General features: G+C 42.6%; 2 protein-coding genes across 2 annotated transcripts in view; one reads left to right on the forward strand and one right to left on the reverse strand.

Annotated features, from left to right (window-relative positions):
• Window positions 1–2140: 2140 nt before the first annotated feature.
• LOC115403564 (desmin-like) lies at window positions 2141–7745 on the forward strand. Its single transcript, XM_030112513.1, has 10 exons — window positions 2141–2821; window positions 4189–4249; window positions 4471–4566; window positions 5360–5521; window positions 5608–5733; window positions 5881–5991; window positions 6123–6232; window positions 6327–6379; window positions 6905–6996; window positions 7685–7745. The coding sequence occupies exons 1-10, from the start codon at window positions 2244–2246 to the stop codon at window positions 7724–7726; spliced, it is 1431 nt and encodes a 476-aa protein (XP_029968373.1). The 5' UTR covers window positions 2141–2243; the 3' UTR covers window positions 7727–7745.
• A 3700-nt stretch (window positions 7746–11445) lies between these two features.
• The window catches only part of tmem198aa (transmembrane protein 198aa), a 33990-nt gene continuing 22853 nt past the window's right edge, over window positions 11446–22582 (reverse strand). The window contains exons 3-7 of the mRNA XM_030112521.1: window positions 21187–21425; window positions 20242–20454; window positions 18563–18686; window positions 14879–15183; window positions 11446–13433 (exon numbers count right to left, since the gene is read on the reverse strand). Of these exons, the coding sequence (XP_029968381.1) occupies window positions 13284–13433; window positions 14879–15183; window positions 18563–18686; window positions 20242–20454; window positions 21187–21425 (1031 nt within the window). The 3' untranslated portion in view covers window positions 11446–13283. The remainder of the gene's footprint in view (window positions 13434–14878; window positions 15184–18562; window positions 18687–20241; window positions 20455–21186; window positions 21426–22582) is intronic.

The raw sequence follows: 22582 nt of genomic DNA on the forward strand, positions 1-22582 counted from the left end.
TCCAGGGACCTTTTGGGAAAGAAGCCGAACAACAAAGTTCAAACGGGAAAACTAAAAATAGAGCTGACTCCACCAGCAGCTGACCCGTGTGCTGCTTTGTGAATCGCGAATATGTGCACGGCCACACACGATGTGGCACCTCCGCCTACACACCTATACACCCACACCGGTTTCTAAACTGATGCTCTCCTAATATATTAAGAGTCCGGGGATTTATTTCTTTTAAATGGTCAGATCTTTAGAGTGGAAGTGACTGAGTGTCTAAGACATATTTAGCAACTAGCTCGAGCCGTCGTCATTATTACAATATGTTTGTATTCGTCATTACCACCAACACATTCACACACAGCTGCTCTTTAAGCTGCAACACAAGTCTGAGGCCTGTCTGTCTGACACAGGCCAGCTCAGTATTCAAGCGTTCCCCCTCGACACCAGACACTCTCACTTGTAATGATACAGTGTGAACTTTTTTCTGACATGCCAGTTTTTTTCCTGGAGGGATTTATCCTCTGAAGCTTATTTGACTAAATCGCTCCTTATGTGACTCTGTGATTTCTTTTCTTCTTAACCGGTTTTTTAGACCACATCCAAGTATCTGATAAAGCTAACAGACATTTATCAAGCTGAAAAGTTAAACAGTCAAACTTAAACGCAGATACAGTACTGAAACATATTTGTTTTAATTGCAAGGCATTAGCTTCATGTTAATAATCCCAGCTTTGCAGACAGATGGCGAACCAGGATGGCTTCAGCTATGGACACTAAAATCTTGGTTCTTGTATGAGCACCAGACTCATGAAATAGAAATACAAACATAAATTCACAGACTACAAACTCGCAGCCAAAATCCTAAAACATTCACACGATGCAGCAGAATACTTTCTCAGTCTGTGTAAGAGCCCAAAGCTCAGATAACAAAGTCGAGTGGGTGACCTTCCTGGCAGTGGCGCTATCTGTCAAACCATGCTCTGTCTTATATAACCAAGGGTAAATACATAACTAATGTAACCCTATAGCTACTGCCGTGGTTGTACATCAAACATAGTAGATAAATTCTGATATGTGCCATTGGGATCGTCCTTTTTTTTACGTCTTTGGATCGGATCAAATTTTAGTCTTTAAAGGTTTTGAGACTGGCCTGCTGAGTGTTTTAGTAATAGTCAGGCTGTTAATGTCAACTGCAAGAAGTGCACGACTCAATCATCCATTTAATTCAGCGTCATAAAAATGGAAGATGACGATGAATCAAACTTTCTTTGGCTGATTCAGTGAAGTGAATCAATGAAAAATCACATAAGATGAAGTAAAACCGGCCATGACCCACTGATGTGGCACAGAACTCTGCATTCTCTCTGCAACTCCATCTTACTTTAGACTTCCTGCAGACACATGGAGACACTGACTGGCTCCATTTCACTGTGACTTATGTATCAATCTGTGAACACACATGCACACACACTCACACACACACATACACAGTAGAGGGTCTTTTCAGCAGCTGAAACCAGACCGACAGCTGAATCAAGAGGCGGCAGCAGGCGCGACGACGGGGGCGTGGTATTGCAAGACAAGAGAGGCTGGAGGAAAGATGAGCGGCTGAGCCGGTCAACGGAGTATAGAGGAAAGCCTTCACTCAAAGGGATGGCATGTGTGAGATTGATTACAGATACGCCAGCAGAGTAATCCTGCCTGCCCTAAAAATCAGCCCGAGTCAGGTCACAGCTTTCATCTGAAATGTCATTCATTCATTCATTCATAAGAAAACATAAAGTTAAGTCTTTATACATGTGTCTATGGTAGATAACAGTGACTTTTCAGGAAAAAAATACAGTGTTGTTTCTTAACTTTGCCTGACTGTAAAGTCATATCGTGTTGCATCATATCCTTCCATATCATTCTGTACTGTGACAATTTTGATTTACATTCAAACGGACCAAGCAGTCAAACAACACCAAATTTTTCATCTTAGATGACAAGATGAAAGCCTAATCTGTAAAACGCCCGTATCATTATTAGGCCTCGATACAGTGGGGCGGTGGAGTCGGGGGAGCACAGATGGGCTGAGTGAGAATGAAGCGAGCACATTCAGGAGGGGTCGGGGGCAGCGGTGGGTGTGGTAACTCTACAAATAGTTGCGGAGTGCCTGGCAGTGCTTCACTTAGTTTGCCTCCCAGTTGCCCAGAGGGACTGTTGGGTCTCAGCACCTCCATCAAGCCCACAAGCCAACCATCCACCCCATCATCATGAGCAAGTCCTACTCCTCGTCTGCCCAGACGGCCTCCTCGTACCGCCGCACCTTCGGCTCTGGAGTCGGCTCTTCCCCGATGTCTTCCCTCTTCTCCTCCCATGGAGGAGGCCGTAGCTCCTCCGCTCATTCATCCACCAGAGTCTACGAGGTCAAGAGCTCCGGCTTCCCCTCTTTCTCCAGCTACAGGGTCTCCTCTGGGGCTGGGGGCGCAGGCTTCGGCTCCTCCGCCGCGATGCGCACCTACTCTGGCGAGAAGCTTGACTTCAACCTGGCGGACGCCATGAACCAAGACTTCCTCAACACAAGGACCAACGAGAAGGCCGAGCTCCAGCACCTCAACGACCGCTTCGCCAGCTACATCGAGAAGGTGCGCTTCCTGGAGCAGCAGAACGCGGCCCTCACCGTGGAGATCGAGAAGCTGCGGGGCCGCGAGGGGCCCGGCCGCGTGGCCGAGATGTATGAAGAAGAAATGAGGGAGCTGAGGAAGCAGATCGAGGGCCTCTCCAACCAGCGCGCCAGAGTGGAGGTGGAGAGAGACAACCTGGCTGATGACCTGCAGAAACTGAAGCTCAGGTAAGAGTTGATGAGGCTGGATCAGACGATGGAAAAGGTTTTGAATACTTGCATTTTGGATTCCTTCATAAAACACACGAATACCTCCAACAGTCGTGACATTTTATTTGTCTTCTTGATTTGTCAGTCTTTTAAGAGGTCATGTTGATTGCCTACATGTAAACTGTCAAGTAGTTTTACTTAAAAAAGACATTTGGAAGTGTTTTATTTCAAAACTTTGAGTTCTTGGACTGTTCAACAACAAAAGTGGCATTGAAGTCTAAAATTGAAAAAAGTACTTTTTAATGGTAAAAAGTTTTTTTAAATGTGTAACAGATTTACTTTATGTTTCTTTTCTCATTTCAAAAGGTCCTGTGACCTTATAGACTTCAACATTAGAGACATATTTTGGGTAATACACAAAAATAGAAGACGTTTAGAGCAGAGAATGAGAGAAAAGTATGAGTAAATGGAACTAAAAAAGACAGAGTTATAGACAGCAATAGAAGAAAGTGAGTATATGCATAAACACACATTGTGTTTGCCCCTAGTTACATGAGTGTATGTGTTTTGTGCGTGTGTGAGACAGAAATGAAGCGGTTGCCATGTGAATGTGTCTCCTAATAGTCTATTTGTAGCCACTGGGTCAGCTCTGTGACTTCTGTCAGTGCAACAGCCTGCAACATGACTTAAATTAAAGTGTGGAGTGAAACAGCCACTATCACCAGAACACAGACTTCCAACACGTGACGCACGCACAGACTCCCGTTGTGGTGATCGGCGCTTTAAGCCCATGCCTGGAGCACTGAGCGAACCTTGCCATGCCACCTGCTGAGATCAAAACACACAGAGAGAAGCCCTGTCTGCAAACACTTAACATCAGTGCATGGAGGCACACACTGGCTGTTTTATGAATGATGACACAATTTAAATCTGAAAAATGACAGTCCTGATAGATCAGATGTCTGTTAATTCACCACTGTGCAGTATTCATAAATCCCCTTAATCTGTGCTTTGATGCTCTTCAATTGTTGGAATGATGATTCTGGGAAGTGAAGCGGCCAAGGATAGGACTCTGTTTCATTGTCACCGTAACAGCAGCTGTACTGAAACTTCAGGACTTATAAAGCAACCCAAGAACTGTTCTCTGTGTTTGTGAACAAATATAGATACTAAAAGGTTTTAATATCATATATCATAGTCTGTTCAATTTTCAAATGTATCTGCAGTCAGAAAAACCAAACAGGCTGGAGGATGACAACTAGTTTATCTGCTTGGTTCCTGAATGATCCCTGAGGGAGAAATATTCTCAAGCACAATCTTTATTCACATTTACTTCAACTGTTCTGTTTTTTTTTCCTCTTTGTATGTTGCTCTCGTTCTTCCAGACTGCAAGAAGAGATTCACCAGAAGGAGGAAGCTGAGAACAACCTGTCTGCTTTCAGAGCCGTACGTTCTCTGTTTTCCTGTAATAAATCCATCATGTCATTTTTTTCACTTTATCTTTATTTCATTCACATTCTCTTTTGGTTTTAATGATTCTCCACCTTGTTTCTTGTTCACCTGCTACCTTTCTTCCATGATGTGCTTTTAATTGTGTGTTTACTTATTCATCATATGGTTTGGCTGTCAAATCATTATTTCCTCTGTCTTTTTTTTTTTATATCTAGGATGTAGACAATGCAACTCTGGCCAGGCTGGACCTGGAGAGACGCATTGAGAGTCTGCAGGAGGAGATCGCTTTCCTCAAGAAGATCCATGAGGAGGTTTGCCAATCAATCAGTTCTGTGTGTCTCGCTGCTTTCAATGCTGCCGGCAGATCTATTATCCACCTCTGCAGTATGCATATCGCTCAGATTGTGTCACAGCATCGTATAATGACGCCGCATGAAGATAAAGGACGCTGCAGAGATCAGAGACTCCTCAGGCATGCAGATCCTCAAGAGATCAAATATTTCACACATACTCCTACTTAAACACATCTGCTGTTGTCATAACTTAGTTATTATGCCCATTTGCGCCTTCTCACATTTCATCTTTCTTTCTTTTGTCTGTCTTTGTCAAAAGAAATGTTTGCATACATTTGACTGAAATAGGTTGAAAATGAAACAAGAAAAGTAAAGACGGATGCACGTTTACTACGGCTGAGACACAGGCACAGCTGAGGCCCTCTCCTCTCATTTTTTTGGCTTTTCTCTGAACTCTGACCTCTCAGATATGCCCAACTGTTGATTGCCCGAAGAGAGCATGACAGCTGTTGCGCAACAGAAAAAAAAAAGCTTTCATGGTGCAAGTGTTCGTGAACAGATGCAAAGTTATTTTTAACTTTAGGTTGAACTGAAAGACAGCTGAGTGCAACCAAAATTGAAAAAAAGAAAAACTTGCACCTCAAGAAGTTCAAGACAGCTTGTTGTTCTTTTTAGATATTCTAGATTAAAATTTTATATTTCCTAGAGCATTTTTGTCTTTTCTACTCTTTAAATTGCTACAACACTTGTTTCTCTGTCTGCCTTTTTACATTAAAACTGATTTTTTTTTCTTTCCCTGGATGCCTCGCAGGAGATCCGTGAGCTGCAGAACCAGATGCAGGACACTCAGGTGCAGATCCAGATGGACATGTCCAAACCTGACCTGACCGCCGCTCTGAGAGACATCCGCATGCAGTACGAGGCCATCGCCGCCAAGAACATCTCAGAGGCCGAGGACTGGTACAAGTCTAAGGTTGGATGGCTGCAGACGCACATAAATCAAACACAAACGTAGTCACCGCTAAGTAATGGAGTGTTTAAACCCACGTCTCTCCTCAGGTGTCTGACCTGAACCAGGCGGTGAATAAGAACAACGACGCTCTGCGTACGGCCAAGCAGGAGAGCATGGAGTACAGACACCAGATCCAGTCCTACACCTGTGAAATCGACTCACTCAAGGGCACCGTGAGTGTTTACTGCACCTTGTTTTAATTGTCTGCTTCACTGCATTTCCGTACGCATTGTTTTAATATCCCTCTTTTGTTTCGACTTTCATTCTGGCTTACACTTGTGAATAACCGCTCTGTGCTCTTCACTTAATTTCGCTTGTAGAACGAGTCTCTGCTGCGCCAGATGAGAGATATGGAGGATCGCATGGGCCGCGAGGCATCTGGTTACCAGGATACCATTGCACGATTGGAAGAAGATATCGCCAAGATGAAGGTAATGAGCTCATTCACATGATACAATAGAATCTGCATTATGAAAAGGAAGAGAATTCCACACACACAGAGCATGTTTTTCACCTGATTAGTACGAGGTTTATCTGACACATGTGGCATATCTGTGTACAGGACGACATGGCCCGCCACCTGAGGGAATACCAGGACCTCCTCAATGTCAAGATGGCCCTTGATATTGAAATTGCAACCTACCGCAAGCTGCTGGAGGGAGAGGAGAGCAGGTAGGTCTTGCTCACACGGACAACAAGCCACTTTCGCCCTTTATGCCATTTCATTGTTTACATCGCTAAAACGTTTCTTTTCTTCCTGCGGCAGGATCACTACAGCCATGCCTGTCCAGACTGCGTATTCCTCCATCGGATTCAGAGGTCAGAGCAGCGTCCGTTTCTGCTTTTGCGCTGAATACTTGTGACAACACATTTTACATTCCAGATGAGTCAGTGAGGAGACAGAAAAGACTAATTATAGTTTGTGACTGTATATGGCCGAGGCTATTTTGAGGAGATTGTCTCTGTGCAGTGCCACATTGTGGCCACTGTGTGGGGATGTGTGACATGTGGAAGATCTTCAAGGCTCCTTGAGTCACACACACTATCATCAGCAAGCCACACATTTATAATTACATGCCTTTTCATTTAATGGGTTGGCAAGTTCATTAGCGCATTAAATACCTGCCAATAAGCCTCCTGTTGCAGTCTGTGGCTGTGCAATGAAAATGAGATTGTGGTCTTCCTTTTAATGTGTATGCTTGAATTATTCAAAGCAATTTTGCATTAAACCAGCAATACTAAATTATTATCAGTGTTGTTAGAACAGATTAATGCACCATGACTGTAGAAAAAGCTGAAAGTATGAATTTATGGAGAGCTTTATTTGTTTAATATTTTTTTCAGAGACCAGTCCTGAATCCCAGCATCCACGCTCATCAGAGGTTCACTCCAAGAAAACCGTTCTCATCAAGACCATCGAGACCCGCGATGGAGAGGTTAGAGTTTATGCGTACACCCCCCCCCCCCCCACCCACACACACACACATACAAAGCATTAAATCACCTAATCTTTCATTTTCACACATCGCACATGCTGTAAACGAACCAGTAACACTATGAATACATTTCCAATCACTATGATTTATTATATCCCTACCAGATGAAGTATTCTGTGATGCAGGGGGCTAATGCCCAGTGTGTAAGTCTGGTTTAATTATCTCACCTACTTTAATATAGCTGCACACAGCTCTGGGTTGAAGAGAAATACTCGATTTGAAAGGAAGCTCTCCCTTCATGCTTCATGTATTATCCCCTTTGTCTCCTCCTGTCTAAAGTTTTTGAAAGTGTGTGGCAGCATGGTCTTATAGCCTCTAGTTTCTGTGAATTCCCTGCAGCCTGTAGTTTGCAATGACCCTCGTGGAGACACTTTTAATTAAAACTGTAACACCAGCTTCCTTCAACATGCAAGTTCTCTGTCAAGAGCTCCGGTCTGTACCTTCACAGCACTTCACTCGAAGCAACACCTGCACTGAATGGCAAATTCACCTGCATCAGTACTGCGCTGTTCACAATGGATATTTATTCTCATAATCCAAGCAGAGAGGTTCCATACGGTGAATTTGATCTGTATTATATCATTTCCTCTGTAAAAATGGTCACTGTCCTCTTCTGGTTTCTCCTCAGGTCGTCAGTGAGTCCACACAGCACCAGCAGGACATCATGTAAACAAGAGGAACCAAAGTTTGAAAAACAAGGGAGAAAAATATTTTCCTTCCACCATGAAAATGATTAATAAGCTGAATCCATATTTAGAAACAGAACCCTGACCATTATCTCAGATTTTGACTCATCCTCCGAACATTAACACACAGTTAATTGTGTGCATCGTGACACAGAAACGTTGCGGGGGCATATTATCTTTAGCCTGGTTTTTAAAAAAGGCATCTGGGTTATGTTCCTTTTCTTAAAAACATTGGAATTTATTGAAACTGGTCCACAGCTTGTTTCTTGCATTGCTCCTTCTGCCTCTTCTCCACAGGCAGAGCTGCAAAGTGCAAGTCAGAGCAACAGACACAACATGGTCACAAATAATACCGTAGCAGCAGAATGCAGCAAGATTTGTCAGAGCAAAGTACAAGTATATGACTGAACTGGATGTCATTGATGAACAGAAAGTGCGACGTTGGTCTTGAACTTGGAAAAAATGCTGGAAACACCAAACATCTAAAAAATAAAAGAGGAACTCAGTCGTGTCTGAGGTTTCAGCTCTATAGCATGTGCCGGCTGTCGAGGTGTATGTGTATGGAAACGCATGGTATGCTGCTTCACCGTGACACAGATCTCAAATAAAAACATTTGGTATCACTCACGTGTGTCTGTTTCATAGCTCACATCCTGGGTAGTACCTCTCAGATGAGATGTGCGATTTTCACTGGGCCTCCTATGAAGTGTTTCTATCCACTGCGTTCATCATCTGATGTGGGCTGCGTTCGCTTTCTAAAACCGATACTAGCTTTTCCAGCCAAGCGTGGCAACCCTTGTGTCAACATTTAATTCACTTTCATAGAAAATAGGGCTTGCAGTTCTTTTGAAATGATCAGCAACGAGCCTAATCTTAGTTCAGGCAAAAGTGAACAAAGGCTCTTTAATGAGCTGTCCCTGGTAATGCTTTGTTTCCAGAAGAGAGCAGATTAGTACAGGAAACGAGAACTGCAATCTGTGCCAATTGTTTCTGAAGTCACTGGACTGAAAATGTCAGTGGAGAAATTTATATATATATAATAACAAAAAAAAAACCATCAGTGGTGGAAAGGGGCATTAGAAGAGAGAGAAAAGAAGCATTCTGGCAATAAATGAGCATAGAAGAAAGAGCTACACAGAGACGGTGGAAACTTGCTACAGGCAAAGAGCAAGAAAAAGAAAAGACAAGAATAATGAAAAGGTTACTCAGAGTCACACAGAAAAAAAAAAGAAGAAGGAGGATTTGGAGATAGATAATTATGCAGGAGAATATAGCCAAGCAGAGAAGAGACAGTATGTGGCTGCTGTTCCGGTAATTAGTGGAGCCATATTGGCCAGAACTTTCTGTTCTCGCTGCTGTTTCTTCACAACGGTTGTCAAAGATAACAACCATACAGTCATTACAGGTCAGTGGGAAAGGTCAGCATGTCCCCATGTTCTGCTTCTTATAAATGATCTCAACATATTACTGTGATCGCTCCTCCATCAGCGGGGAAAAGCTCGCAGTGAGGTGGAAATGTGGAAACCCCTGAGTGAAGCTTGAAGGTTTTGATGTTCATACTTCAGTTTGCATCAGGTGGCTTCAGTGTGTGCATCATACCATTTTGCTGATTCGGCAGTTTCTGCAGTTTGTTATGATGCTGCAGAATAAATGCGGCCTGAAACGTCCTGTCAGAACACGTAGAGACGACGCTGGCTTGATACGCCCTGTTTATTCTGTGCATTATGTTACAGTATATATATGCAACCTCTTTGAACTATCACGGCACAGAAATGGAAAGAAAGGGTTTTTATACAGGATAATGAAACGTGCAGATACTTGATTTGTGTTCATCTGATTCAAATTCATGTGATTATGAGGCTTCCGCAGAGCTTGATAATGAGCAGATCATTGAAATCGGGTGTGTTAGAAGATGGCAACATCTAGAACATGTTGTACAGGGAGGCCTGAGAACCAGGACTGGGAGACGATGGTTTAGGTCATGTCAAAACTAATAATTTACCTGAATTTGGAATAAAAATGTATGTTAAGCTAGTTATTCTATATCATTTGTTTTGTGGGTGCAGCAGTGTTCTCGGGGTTAGCAATCTGGCCTCACCGCCCTTCCAGGATGGGCGGGACAGATTTCTGTATGTATCTGAGTTTTCTCTACTCCAGTTTCCTCCCAGAGTCCAGAAACATGCATTTGAGCCTAACTTCAGACTGAATAGGTGTGAATGTGAGTCTGACTGGTTTCCCACATCACAGCCGTTCATCACAGTCTTAAAATATGAGTAAATTGCTGCTACAAAAAGCACTTTTCTTGAGTTTTTTTGTTTCATTATCGGTAAAAAAATGAGAAAACAGTATTGAATTTCAAATTCTTTTCAGTGTAAACAGGACTGTAACTGCTCATCAGCAGACAGAACAATATTAAGTTCAGTGACTTCATCCACGAAAGGGTTAAACTTCCAGTCATCTCTAAAGAAACAAATCACATAAGCAACCTCAAGATGATACTTGGTATTGAGCGATAAACTTGTTAGTGCTCTCCGATGGACAGACATCATTACATGTTTATTACTATAATCATTTATTATTGATGAATAAATACTGAACTGTGCCTCATATTTCTGCACTGCCGCTCCAGTTGTGAATTAATCAGCATCCGAAAGTCCTGACACCCTTTCATCCAGTAAGTTCCTATTATGTAGAAAGTCAACTGTAGCTGATGGAAAAAATAAAAAAATTCAAAGGTATTTATGTTAGTAATGTGTTTATCTGAGTGTTTATGTTCTGAACACACAAATGAAGATTCAGGGACATTGAAGAGAGCAAGACGGTTAGATTGTAGAATCACAATGTTTATCGTATGTTAGGTCCATATAAATCCATGCTCGATAATCAATAATAATAATAATAATGATAACAATAATAATCAAGTGACTTGCACAAATTCAAACTTGGTGGTAGGAAAACGGTGAATTAGGAGTCAAGGCTCAGTTTGTCTGATGATTTTCAACATCACATGTTGAAACACCAGGATGAGAAGTGCATCCATCATCCAGCCGAGTCAAACCAACTGGACATACAGCAGTATCACAATAGAACAGGTCTACTCCATTAGAAAATAATCAGCGGCATAAATTACAGACGTGGACATGATGTAAACATGAATATTTTTTTACATTTAAAAATTATTTACAGGTCAATATCTACAATCAAGGTGTTTCTTGTAGTTAAGCACTGGCAGGCAATCACAGGAAATAACAGAAAGACGTTTTTCAGTTGGTCCCCAAATAACAAGCAGGAGGCGTTAACGTTTGAATCAACATTTTGCTTCCAGGTTAAAAACGAAGTGCATCAAGGAAGTAGACCAAAACAAATGAGCAGAATACATAAATAACCCATAAGCAGCCACAATACCGGGAAACATTATAAGAGCGAGAAGAAGGAGCAGCGGGGACGGAGGCTCGTGTGACTGACTACACGTACAAAAGAGGGGACAATGAGAGGAGAAGAGACGAAAGTGGGAATCTGAGGACGTCACGTGACAGCAGATGAGACATCGATTTCATTGATTCAGAAACATTTACACAAGGATTCTCATGCAGTAATGAGTGGTGTAAAAGCTATTGACTCTCAAGTAACAAAGAACTGCAAATCCTGCTTAAATCCAAGCACCATATTACACACTTTTAAGTATTTTCTCAACTGTCTGTGAAAGTAAACCTCCAATTCCTACAACAGGAATTTCTCTCTTTTTTTTTTTTTTTTTAATAATCACTGCAGTTTTATTTTCAGCTTCTCATCATGTAGCATAAAACCTCAGGAGGTATTGTGAATTTGGCAGTTTGAAGTGATTATTGTGAACTCCAGCATGTCAAAAAAGACAACAAAGAAACAGACTATTTCAATTAAAATACTTCCTATGCACACTCTTCCTGCTTGATTTTAGTGCGCAAGTACCAACGTAAAGAGCACATCTGAATTTCAAGTCAGAGTAAATGTCTGTACACACACAAAAACAAAACAAAAAGCCCAACGTACACACAAGGGAGGGGGGAAAAAAGGTCCAGTAGTAAACAGCAGAGGGAGCCAACAGCAAATGCTTTCATTTTTCTTACAGCCTCATCCTCTACAGGAGATGATACTCATTTCGATTATCATCCATTTTAAATCATTCAACCAATTTTCCACACTCAAAAGAATTTGTATTTTGAACCAGGCCAGCATGTTGGCACAGAGGGGAAAGGAGGAGAACAGCATGTTTTTTCATACATTACAGTTGATCCACCCCTCTCCTTGGTCAATCTTTGGTACAGTCCATCACTTGCCACAGGGCTCATGTGTCCACTCACACACACATAAACACACTATTTATAACATTTTTTCACTGTCACCCATCTTCCTCCGATTAGATGACAACAGTGCGATTTCCAGATGAGCAGAATCAGACAAACATTTCCATCCGAACAGAACATTTAAACTTTCAAAATCTGTAAAAGGTGAAACATTAACAGGGCGTGAGGCAGAAAAAGGGACACGAGAGCACTTGGAGACATGTCGACGGGGAGAATCACACAGCTTGCACAAATATCTTCGATTCAGTGGAACGAGGACAGAAGGAGAGGGGGTGTTGTGTCTTCTTCTCAGGTCTGTGGCTGGAACATCTGGTAATTAAGGATACAGGGAAGGTGATGAGATGTAAGCACATTCTCCACAGGAAATGGCACCAATTCAGGCGATGTAACACTGATTCGTTGGAGAAGACACGCAGAAATTGTCCTAAGTGTGAACCACGTAATCCGATTCACACTGAAAACCCAATCCGCGCTGCGCGTGTTTCAGGAGAGGCCTTGTGCTGCCACGTCTGGATTTACAGGTTGTCAGTGGAGATAAAATGTTGACTCCCTGAATACTTCCCACGGTGACCTTTCAGAGTGAAGCGCCGCAAGGACGAGCTGCCTTTGAGTTTCCAGTGTTCGCTGTGCTTTTTGTATGCTGTTTTTGTCTCGTTTTTCCTCAAAGGGCTCCCCGCAGCATCCCTAAAGCAAAATGTTTCCTCCTGAAATACTCGAGCAGGCCTCTTAAAATCAGCGTCGCTTTAGCTCCATGAATGCCATGTGCTGAACTTTCATCTGAAATGGTGTGGTGCTCAGATGTTGTTTTTTCACATCCCACTGGAAAATAACTGTTGTAGCTTGAAGCAATCAAAAATCCAATTAAAAAGAGAGGGTTCAGTTCATTCAGCATAGGACAGGTCCATTTTTCCCAAGGATCCTTCAGGTCGGCCTAATAACTAAAGACGATTCGATACTTGCTCCTTCTGCTCTTATATCTCGACTTTCAAAAAAGACAAACTGACCAAATAAATACAACCTGGAACAGTTCTGATGAGAGGGAAGCAGCGCGGGTCGCGTCGGGCTCCCGTTGCGTTCATGGTCAGGTTGGCACGGTGAGTTTGGTTTGTACAGCCTTGACTGCGCCGCTCAGAGTTTTGAAGTAGACTGTGATTGCGTGTGGATTTGTTTTTGTTTCTTTTTTCTCCAGTTTGCTGCCTCAGATGCGAACCGGGGGTCCGGTCGGAGCTGTGAGGGGGACCTGAGAGCCGCAGTCGTAGTCGAGTTCGGCCATTCGAGAGCGGCTCATCCGACTGTGGGAGTACGCCCGCCTGTCCGTCTGTCTGTCCCGGAAGCTCCGGATGTAGCTCTGGTTTTGAAACAAAGCACACAGGGTGGGGGGGAAGACATGCTTATTAACAAGAATACACTGCGTATATGCGACAGAATCAATGAAAGACGGCCTCCTCAAGCAGATCAGACAAGAAAGCGGTTTAAGAAATGCGCTCTCCATTGAAATTCCAATATATTTACTTGTAAATAGTTAGCCAACAATATGCCACTCAGATATACTGAGTACTAAATGAAAAATCCAAAAGACCAACAGTCTTAAACTCGTGTCCTCGTTAGCCATTGTTTGGATGTTAAATGACGCTCTGATTCAAATAAACGCCTTATCATCAAGCTCTGCAGAGGCTCCGCAGAGGGCTGATGATAATCTTTTCATTTAAATCTTTTCATATATTGGAGCAGAGAGAAATCTGACAGACGCAGGGCGGCAGCTTCCAAAGCTCCTCAGGAGACGGTTTACTTTGCAGTTTCAGGTTCGTCATAAATTGTGGTTCTTCTACTGACGGCAGTGTACTTCTTTTAAAGCTCACTGCATCTCTTCAAGGTGTCCATGGTCTGATCCTTTGGTGTGCGTCTATCCGCAAAAGCATTTTGACTCTAATACCTTTCTATTTGTTCTCTTTGGTGCTGAAAACAAGGACTATCTCTGATGTTCGGACAGTAAAAACTCATCAAAACTTTAAAAGACTTGCATAATCTCTGCAGTCACAGGTATTTGTATGGAAGTGTTTCACATCAACATATTTGATATTACCTCTTGTCTATTAGTAGTTTTTAAAAAGTAGCTGTGAAGGGTTTCATTTGGATTGCATTCTCTTAGGATCAACCCGTTTGTTTTCTTTGCATCATCTTTTTAAAATTCATTATGAATTAAGCATTTCATCTCATCTGTGTCTTCTTTTTCCCTCTGAAGCACTTTGAGCTCCTGGTTATGTATTGAAGGTGCTTTATAAGTTTAACATCATCATCAGACTGCTGCCTTTTACAGTGGTTGCAGCAGAAAATCACTGCAGCTTAGCTCGCTTCTCCTCCACCCAAGATCTGCTTCGCACTCTCAAATCAAGACTTGACTTGGCGCACAGTATTTCCTTTAATGCGGTTTTCATGTCTCTTGCTTGTTTTTAACTGGTGGAACGGCCTCCGTTGATTTTAACAGGCATCACCTGGTTAAATAAAGGCTTGATAACGAAAAAGTAAGAATTGTTTGGGGTTTTAGTGGAGGATTTATGTGGGACGACATGACAATGAACAGCAACTTCCTGCAGTCGGACTCTGACGTAAACCCACTGAAGCTGAACTATCATCTTATTTCAAATCGATCAAGCTGGAACACAGTGCCTGAAGAGCAAAAAAAAAAAAAAAAAAAAAAATGTACTAGTGTTCAAATATTTATGATGAGTACTGTATACAGCCAGAATTTTAATTTAACTTCATCCGGAGAGGAAAGAGGCTTCAGTATCGTACCGGCGACAGCACGTCTCCATCAAAGCGTCTCTTCGGATTGGCCTTGCGGTGATATCCGGGCTCGGTCTGAGGAGGAGGGGGGACCTTCGGGGGCTGGGAGTTCTGGGTCTGGTGGTGGGGGTGGGACACTGACGGGTGGTGGTACTGCTGGTGGTGGTGATGGTGGGTGTGGGCCTTCTGCTTGTGGCTGGTCTTCTGGGTCTGCCGCTTCTTCTTCTTCTTGTTCTCCTTCTCCTTCTTCAGCCTCTCTTCCCGCTGCCGGATCCGCATGAGCTGGACTCTGCGCTGCTGCCGACTCAGAACCACTGGAGAGGGAGGAGCGGGAGAGAGACGAGAGGAAAAGGGAGCTATAGATCATCAAGAGGGAGTCGGAGCATGATTAAGAGGGAACAATAAATCTTTTATGGGAAACAAAAGCAAATGGAAAGGATACTTTTAAATCACTCGGATGGAAAACAAACAAACAAAACATTCATTCAGCTGAAGCAGCAGTAAAGCAGCAGCTCTCGACATATAAGGTCTATAAGGGCACAGTTCCCAGGTTGGCAAAATCTGATTCACCTGTTAAAGAAAACCAGAAAAAAGACACTTTCGATTCACTGCAAGTTGGCAAATCAGTTTGAAGAAAGGAGCGAGATTGAATATATTTAATCAGTCTGAACTTTTGTCAGGGAATTGATGCACATGTAGGCTTTTGAATTAAAACAAAACAAAACAAAAAAAAATCACTGAATTCCATTTTATTTATTGTCTACTGGCCGACAGATCATTTTCTTTGCTGCACTTTCAACGAGCCGCTCCGCCTCATGACATATTGTGAGTGGGTGAGTGTGTTCGTGTTATTTTCACACCCTCACAAGCAAACGGTGTCCAAAACTGTGACGTCCCGCTGCTCAGTGACGGCACATATGATTATATTTAAAGATTGGGGTTTGTTGACATTTCGAGTCAGCATTTAACCTGTGGAACCTGTTTCATGTTTATTATATGTGTGTATGTGAGAGAGAGAGATGTGGTCTATTGTTGTTTCTTTGTGCAGGCGGACGAGGCACCATCTGCCAGGGAAACTGATTAATAATACCCCCCTCATTCCTTTCCTCGGCTCACCCCACTTCAGGCCCCTCTGACCACATGCTTGTGTGTGTGTGTGTGTGTGTGTGTGTGTGTGTGTGTGTGTGTGTGTGTGTGTGTGTGTGTGTGTGTCTGGTATGTAGCCATCTTTGTGAGGACTATCTGATAAAAACTGTTTTCCCACATCCCAGCTGGTGTTTGGGTGGAAGTTGGGGTCACGTTAAGGGTCAGCTAAAGTTAAGGTCAAAGACGTCCGGGATCATACACAGTCGGGACATGATGTTATTTTCTCTGCGGGAGCAGACGAAAACAATGACGAGTCAAAGCGAACATGTGTGAGTTAATTCATTCGTGCCCCCGCCCCGCATGCATTAAATCAGCTGACAGATGATTTCCCCTCACCGCTTCACTTGGGTGCCCCGCTTACCCATTGTGCCCCACTTTATTACCCGGTGGTGCCCTTCCCCCAGCACACCTGCTTCCTCTCCAATCCTCAGAGCCATCGCCGCTCGTTGCTTCTGTCAGTACAGAGCTACTCTTTTAACAGTCAGATGCTAAAAACATAAATCCAGTTGAATCTGGAGCAGGGACAGTCCATTCTCCGTCTTCAACATCTACTGTAAAGAAGCTGTAAAAGTATTAAAATATCAATGAGGGTATCATGTAATTGCTATATCCAGCGAGCTCGGGTGACAACCACATATTATATAGCAGTGGTAGCTTGTTTCATAAGTTCCTCCCACTAGAGAATAATATATTACAAAAATGGCACGCGCACATTTGAAAAATGAGCAGCGCAAATGCCACTGTGGGGAGCCTCCATCATCCCGTTGGATAATCACAGACAAGCAGTGTATCCAGAGAGAATGCAAATGATATTGGCTTTTTTCATTATCTCTAAAATCAATATTATTCTAAACTAATTGCTATCATTATTACCCCTCATCTTTTCCTTCAGCACTGAGATCTCTGCTATTTCCACAGTCAGGTTCTCTTTTAGGATATTGATGATTTATTCATTATCAGGGAACGACTACAAGAAAGGAACATCTGCGTAAAAAGCCACAGGTGTTGAACACATACACACACACTTATATTTCAGATGTCTGTGTTGAACCATATGGAACGTCACAATATGTAAAATATATATAACCTATATAGCCTAATGAGCTCCATAACGCCTTCACTGGCTGTCATCTGGGTCATTTCCAGCCACACATGATCCAAATTTGGATAAAGTATATGTTGGATATAGTACTAATATTCCTCGTACTCCTCCTCCTGGTTGCTTTATGCACTTTGATATTTTTTTTAAAACCTAACTAAAAAACGTTCTCTCTCCTACTCTCTCTCTCTCTCTCTCTCAAGCTGTTGCAGCCTACAGTTTAATCCCATTATTAGAACCCATGTGTGACTTTTTCTGAGGCAATGTTTGGCTGTGTGCGACACACCACCAAAGACAAAACGCTCGAGTTTCCCAGCACGGCAGACCTGGGAGTTCCAATATTCCTGGAGTAACAGTATGATCCACCGAGTGAGAGACTATACACCCCAGCATATTTCACTTTTTGCCCTGATCTGTCGGTGCCGAGTGATTTGTTTGTATTTTCTTTTATGTTACATTTGCATATTGTCTTTGAGGATGTGTGTGTGCCATCTTGCCATCTGTGTTGCGGTTGCTTTCACACCAGATTATGGCCATTTCTACCAATAGCAGTCACATTTTCACACAAACACCCACCACTGCACACATAAACACACACACACACGGACAGTTTGAGGCCTTCGTGATTTCTACAGCACTGACAGTGCTTATTTAATAAACTTGGATTCGTTAAAGCAGACTGTCGTGGCCTTGAGGGCATCAATACTGTAACAAGTTTTAGAGCAAAGATCTACAAAACAGACCTTGTAGATTATTTCTGGCGTTGCAAACACAGAGAGGTGAGCGGCGCTTTCCTTGAACGGGCTGTCTCAGAGCTCATCCATCACACATCCATAAGTCCCAGAATGGCTCAGAAGCTAATTTTGAGCCTTTTTCTCTTATTCCCCCCTATTCTCAAAGTAAACTAATAGACTGACCCAGGTAAGTCCTTTATTTACAAGACAAGCATCAGCATATTTTCATGATTTAATTAGGTTTTATGAGGTTTTTAATTAAAGCCGGCCATCTGGGACAAGATCAAAGTTGGTTGCTGTTTTTAATATGTTGTGGGGACATTCTCTCTCTCTCTCTCTCTCTGGGTTGCCATTGTCCATGCACGTGCACGTGCACATGCACACACTTCCTGAGGAGTCTACAGGCATGAAAAAAATAGGCGTGAGACTTATTTGGAGGGAAAATTTGCATTTCTCCCCTTGGGACTCCTTCGCCCATTTAATTCATTAACCACATGTTTTTTGTAGTTTGAATGCTGCAGCATAATGTGTGAAGGCAGCCATCAAAAAGAAAAGAAAAGTCATTCTTTTCCTTTTGTGAGAACATTTAATAAAAAGCTTCACTGGTCACAACACTGCATTGTGAAAGATGCTGGGATTTACCTTGCGTTGGGAGTGGTGTGTTCATTAGTGTGTGTGCACCGGAAACACCTGCGTGTCGCTTGTGTCACTCACCCTCAGTGTGAGAAAATCCCTCTGCAGTGACTTTCCACTGGATCAGCACTCCCAGGAGCGCCAGGACAGGCCACACCCCCAGGATGACCCACGTGAACCAGCAGACCGGCTTCTTGGGCGCCACCTGCAAATGTTATGGTTATTATTAATATGGAATTGACCAGAATTCAATCAGTGTGGAGGTACTCACATTTTACTTGCTTTTCTATCTCTGGATACGTGTTAATAATCTTACACCGGTTGAGAGGTGGAGTAACTTTGTGGCCAAAAACTCAACTAAATTACATTCGGACAGGAAGTGACAACTTAAAAAAATAATAGAGAAAACGTATTGTTGCGGGCGCTTCCAGAAAAAAAAAAAAGTAGCTGAGAATGTAAGTCATCAATTAAGCTATTTGCAGTCCCAGCTGCACACAGCAGTTTATCACCTCAGGGCCATTTTGGAGGCATCTATTATAAAAGGAAAAATAAAATAAAAGTAATCCACCATCAATAAGGAAACAAAAAAAAGACAGGTACTATTTTTATAGAGCTTCTTTTTACTCCATTCACACTCATAGTTTTTAGTTGTGCAACAACGACAGCTCACCATGCACGCTGGAGTTTTCACTCTAATAAGGAGGAAATTCAGAGGAAAGAACTCGTGGTTTTGTTGATTTTTTTTTCTCTTTTTTTTTGAGGTTTTACAAAAACGTCTGCCTCTATTATGACATGTAAAAGTAAGCTCCCTGCACAGAGTTTGAGGTTCGGCTGCTTCTGTCTCACTCCTCACCTTATTTCCTCCTTCCTGTCATCTCATTTTACTCACACCACCGTGCGACCTGCCTCTCCGCTCCCGGCATCTGTTGATCTGGTCTTCATTCTCACGAGGTTTAGCTGTTCCTCTTGTCACTGTCCTGACTACGTGTTCCCATGTTAGCTATGTGTGTTTTCTGTTTTTCTTTCTCTGTCTTAGACATGTGAGGGGTTTTTCTTGCTGTCTGTCCTATTTGCAGGTCTTGATAGCAGTTCGAGCGTCATGTGGTTCGGGTCATATCTGCCTCTTGACAAAAGCAGGCTGCCTGATGTCCTTCTGGGTCACGGTTTTTCCACAGGCTATAAATTCGTCATCTTGATTTGCTGTATTGTAAAGGTGTGCCCCAGTTTCCCTTACATATGGCATGTATTCGACATCCCTCCTCTGTTTCTCCACACTTTCTTCATCATTATTTTTATAAACAGTATTATGTACAGGAGTCTACTTCTCAAAACAGATTTCTTTAAACATAAAATAAGCTGTATTTAAATATGCTTTACCGTTTCTACTAAATCAGACAGTGCACTCTCCCCACTTCACTGACTACCTCTACATTTAGAATTAATACATTAGAGCAAATACAGAATTAAATGAAAATTCCTCTGAAACACGAGTAAAACAGAACATTGTACCCGCTGTGCTGGATTTGAAATGAGTTAATTTACTTAAAATTAAATTATTGCTGAATTACAGTACCTTTTCAGTCAGCAGCTGCCACTTCTTTACTGCATTAACACAGGCACTAATTAAAACCTGCCACTGGTACCGCCGTGTCACTTTCCCGCTTTGGCGATTTTTATCAGTCGATACTTGCAGGGCCACACAGATACACACCGGGTGACTTATGCCTCAATAACACACACACGCACACAGACGTTCTTACCCTGAGTCTCTCATAGATGTAGTGTACCAGTGCGAAGAGCTCTATGAAATAATCCACAGTGACCGTGATGATGGCGGAGCCGAACGTGGCGGTAGAGAGGGTGACAAAACAGCGTTGCCACTGAAGTGTGAGAACGGCGAACAGCGTCCCGGAACCCAGGAGGATCCCCAGAGGAACCCACACTGTTCTCGGGTGGTAGAACTCCTCCATGACCTGAGAAAACGAGAGGAAAAAAGTGTGAATCTACTTTGGGAGCTTCTATATTCAGTGATGTTTTGTACAATGTCACCCTAAGCAATTTAGACTTCCTCGCATTATTCTTGTTTAAGCATGCCCCGTTCGTGCTCTGAACATCAAACCTGAGGGGCTGATTTATGTTTGGATTGTCAGTTTTGTCAGTATGAATGTATTATTTTCTGCTTAACTGGAGGAAGCATATGGCGGCCTTCTCCGAAGTCGGATTTCGTCAAGTATTTTCTCCTAAATCACCGTGCGCGTGTTTAAGTGAAGACTGTTGCCTTTTTTTAAAGTCATTTTTCTTGAGCTTCATAAACAATATTCCCTGAGATGACTGGTATTATGAACTGGCCCTACATAAATCAAACTGAATTACTTTTTTTTTAAGCATAAATACACAATAAATCAACATCAGCATCATATGTTGTTTAGTCACTGATGGCACACATGAAGCAATGGCTCCACCACTCCATGAGCCGTCTGCCAATCTCAAGGTTGAGGGTTAGATCCCGGCTCTCTCTGCCTCATACTATACTGTCCTCAACAATGAACTCCAAACTGCACCCAACGGAGGCTGAGCGAGTGTCATGGCAGCCATTTCCATGATAGATCTGAAGCATTTCAGAAATGCTGAAGCAGTTAAAGCTCTACATAAGTGATATTCCATTTGCCGTTTACGTGCAAATTTTGAAAAAAGTGATTAATTACCACCAGTGAGGCCACTCCGACCAGCAGGCCGAGCAGCAGGCCGACCATAAAGAGTCCGACGCTGCGAACCAGCATGGTCACCAGGCCGCACAGCGTCCCGATGCCCAGGCCGATGCCCACCGACGCTTCCACGCTGAGCTGCGTGTCCATCACCCTCTCCTTGTAGCACAGCATGAAGATGACCACAGAGCCAAACATTAGGCCCGTGAGAAATAAGACGGCCTTGAAGCATCGATAGCCTGGAGGAGAGATGGGAAACAGAGCGGCGTGAGGATATCACAGGCATACCAACTCTGTCCCGCTGTACCCATGCCTGAGTGTGTGTAAACAGCGAGGAAAAAAGATTAAACCAAAATGAAATCACATATAAAAGAATGACAGAATGAATCAGCAACACTCCGCTGAGATAAAACCTTTTCTCATAGCTTTTTGGCAGTCTGAAAAAATAAATAAATAAATAAATAAATAAATAAATAAATAAAAGGTGCGCAGGCAGACACACAATCAGTTTTTCAAGCTTTGAACAAGATAAAGGTCATTCCTCTGCACCTTCATTAAGTGACAAAACGTAGTTTTTTGGTTTTTTATTTTGAAGGCGTTGGGTACTGACACAGCAGAAATCAATTAACAAAAACTTCTGATTGATTTTGTGACTGATGTTTTCATTTTATTTTTATAATTATACTTTGAGGGACGATAATTATATAAAAGATCATTTAGGTCATTTACATTCATTAGTTGACAATAGAGGTAACAGATGTTTTTTTTTTTCTTTTACCCCATCTCCCATCAAGTGCTCCACACTGTTCTCCACTTTGATTGCTTCATTGTAATGAAAACAGAGAAAAACCCTCCAAAGCATTTAAAGCTCAGCTTATCAACACTTTAAATCTCCTCGGCCCTCTCTTCTATGTTTAATAATGTGCGCATCTCCCTTCATTTCTTTCCCTCCGTTCCTCTGTCCTGCGCTCTCTGACTGGACTCCGTCCCTGAGGGACCCAACCTCAGATTGTTATCTTTGTGTAATCAGGCATCGCACAGCTGAGCCAAACAAAACTCCCCCTCTCATCCGAACCACCATCCATGCTCCTCCCTCATGACCGTACCTCAATTATTTGATGCACTCCTTATGGCTTTCTTTGATGCCTCCAACTCAACCTCATGTGCTTTCCCACAATTCTTTGAGCCACCACGTGCAGTGAAAGCCACTGTTTTCTTCACAGATTCGTGTCCTCCAGACTGTCCCTCAGCCCCACCCACTGAAAAACCAATGTCAGCAAGTGAGTTTTTCCTCCATACTAAAATCTGAGATGTTCTCAAATATTTATTTTTGAATCTACTGATAAGTGGATATCTATGTGTACTTTTGTTAATGGAAGCTGATAAGTTAACGTTT

The sequence above is a fragment of the Salarias fasciatus genome, chromosome 16 (assembly GCF_902148845.1).
Source record: "Salarias fasciatus chromosome 16, fSalaFa1.1, whole genome shotgun sequence".
Classification (NCBI taxonomy): Eukaryota; Metazoa; Chordata; class Actinopteri; order Blenniiformes; family Blenniidae; genus Salarias; species Salarias fasciatus.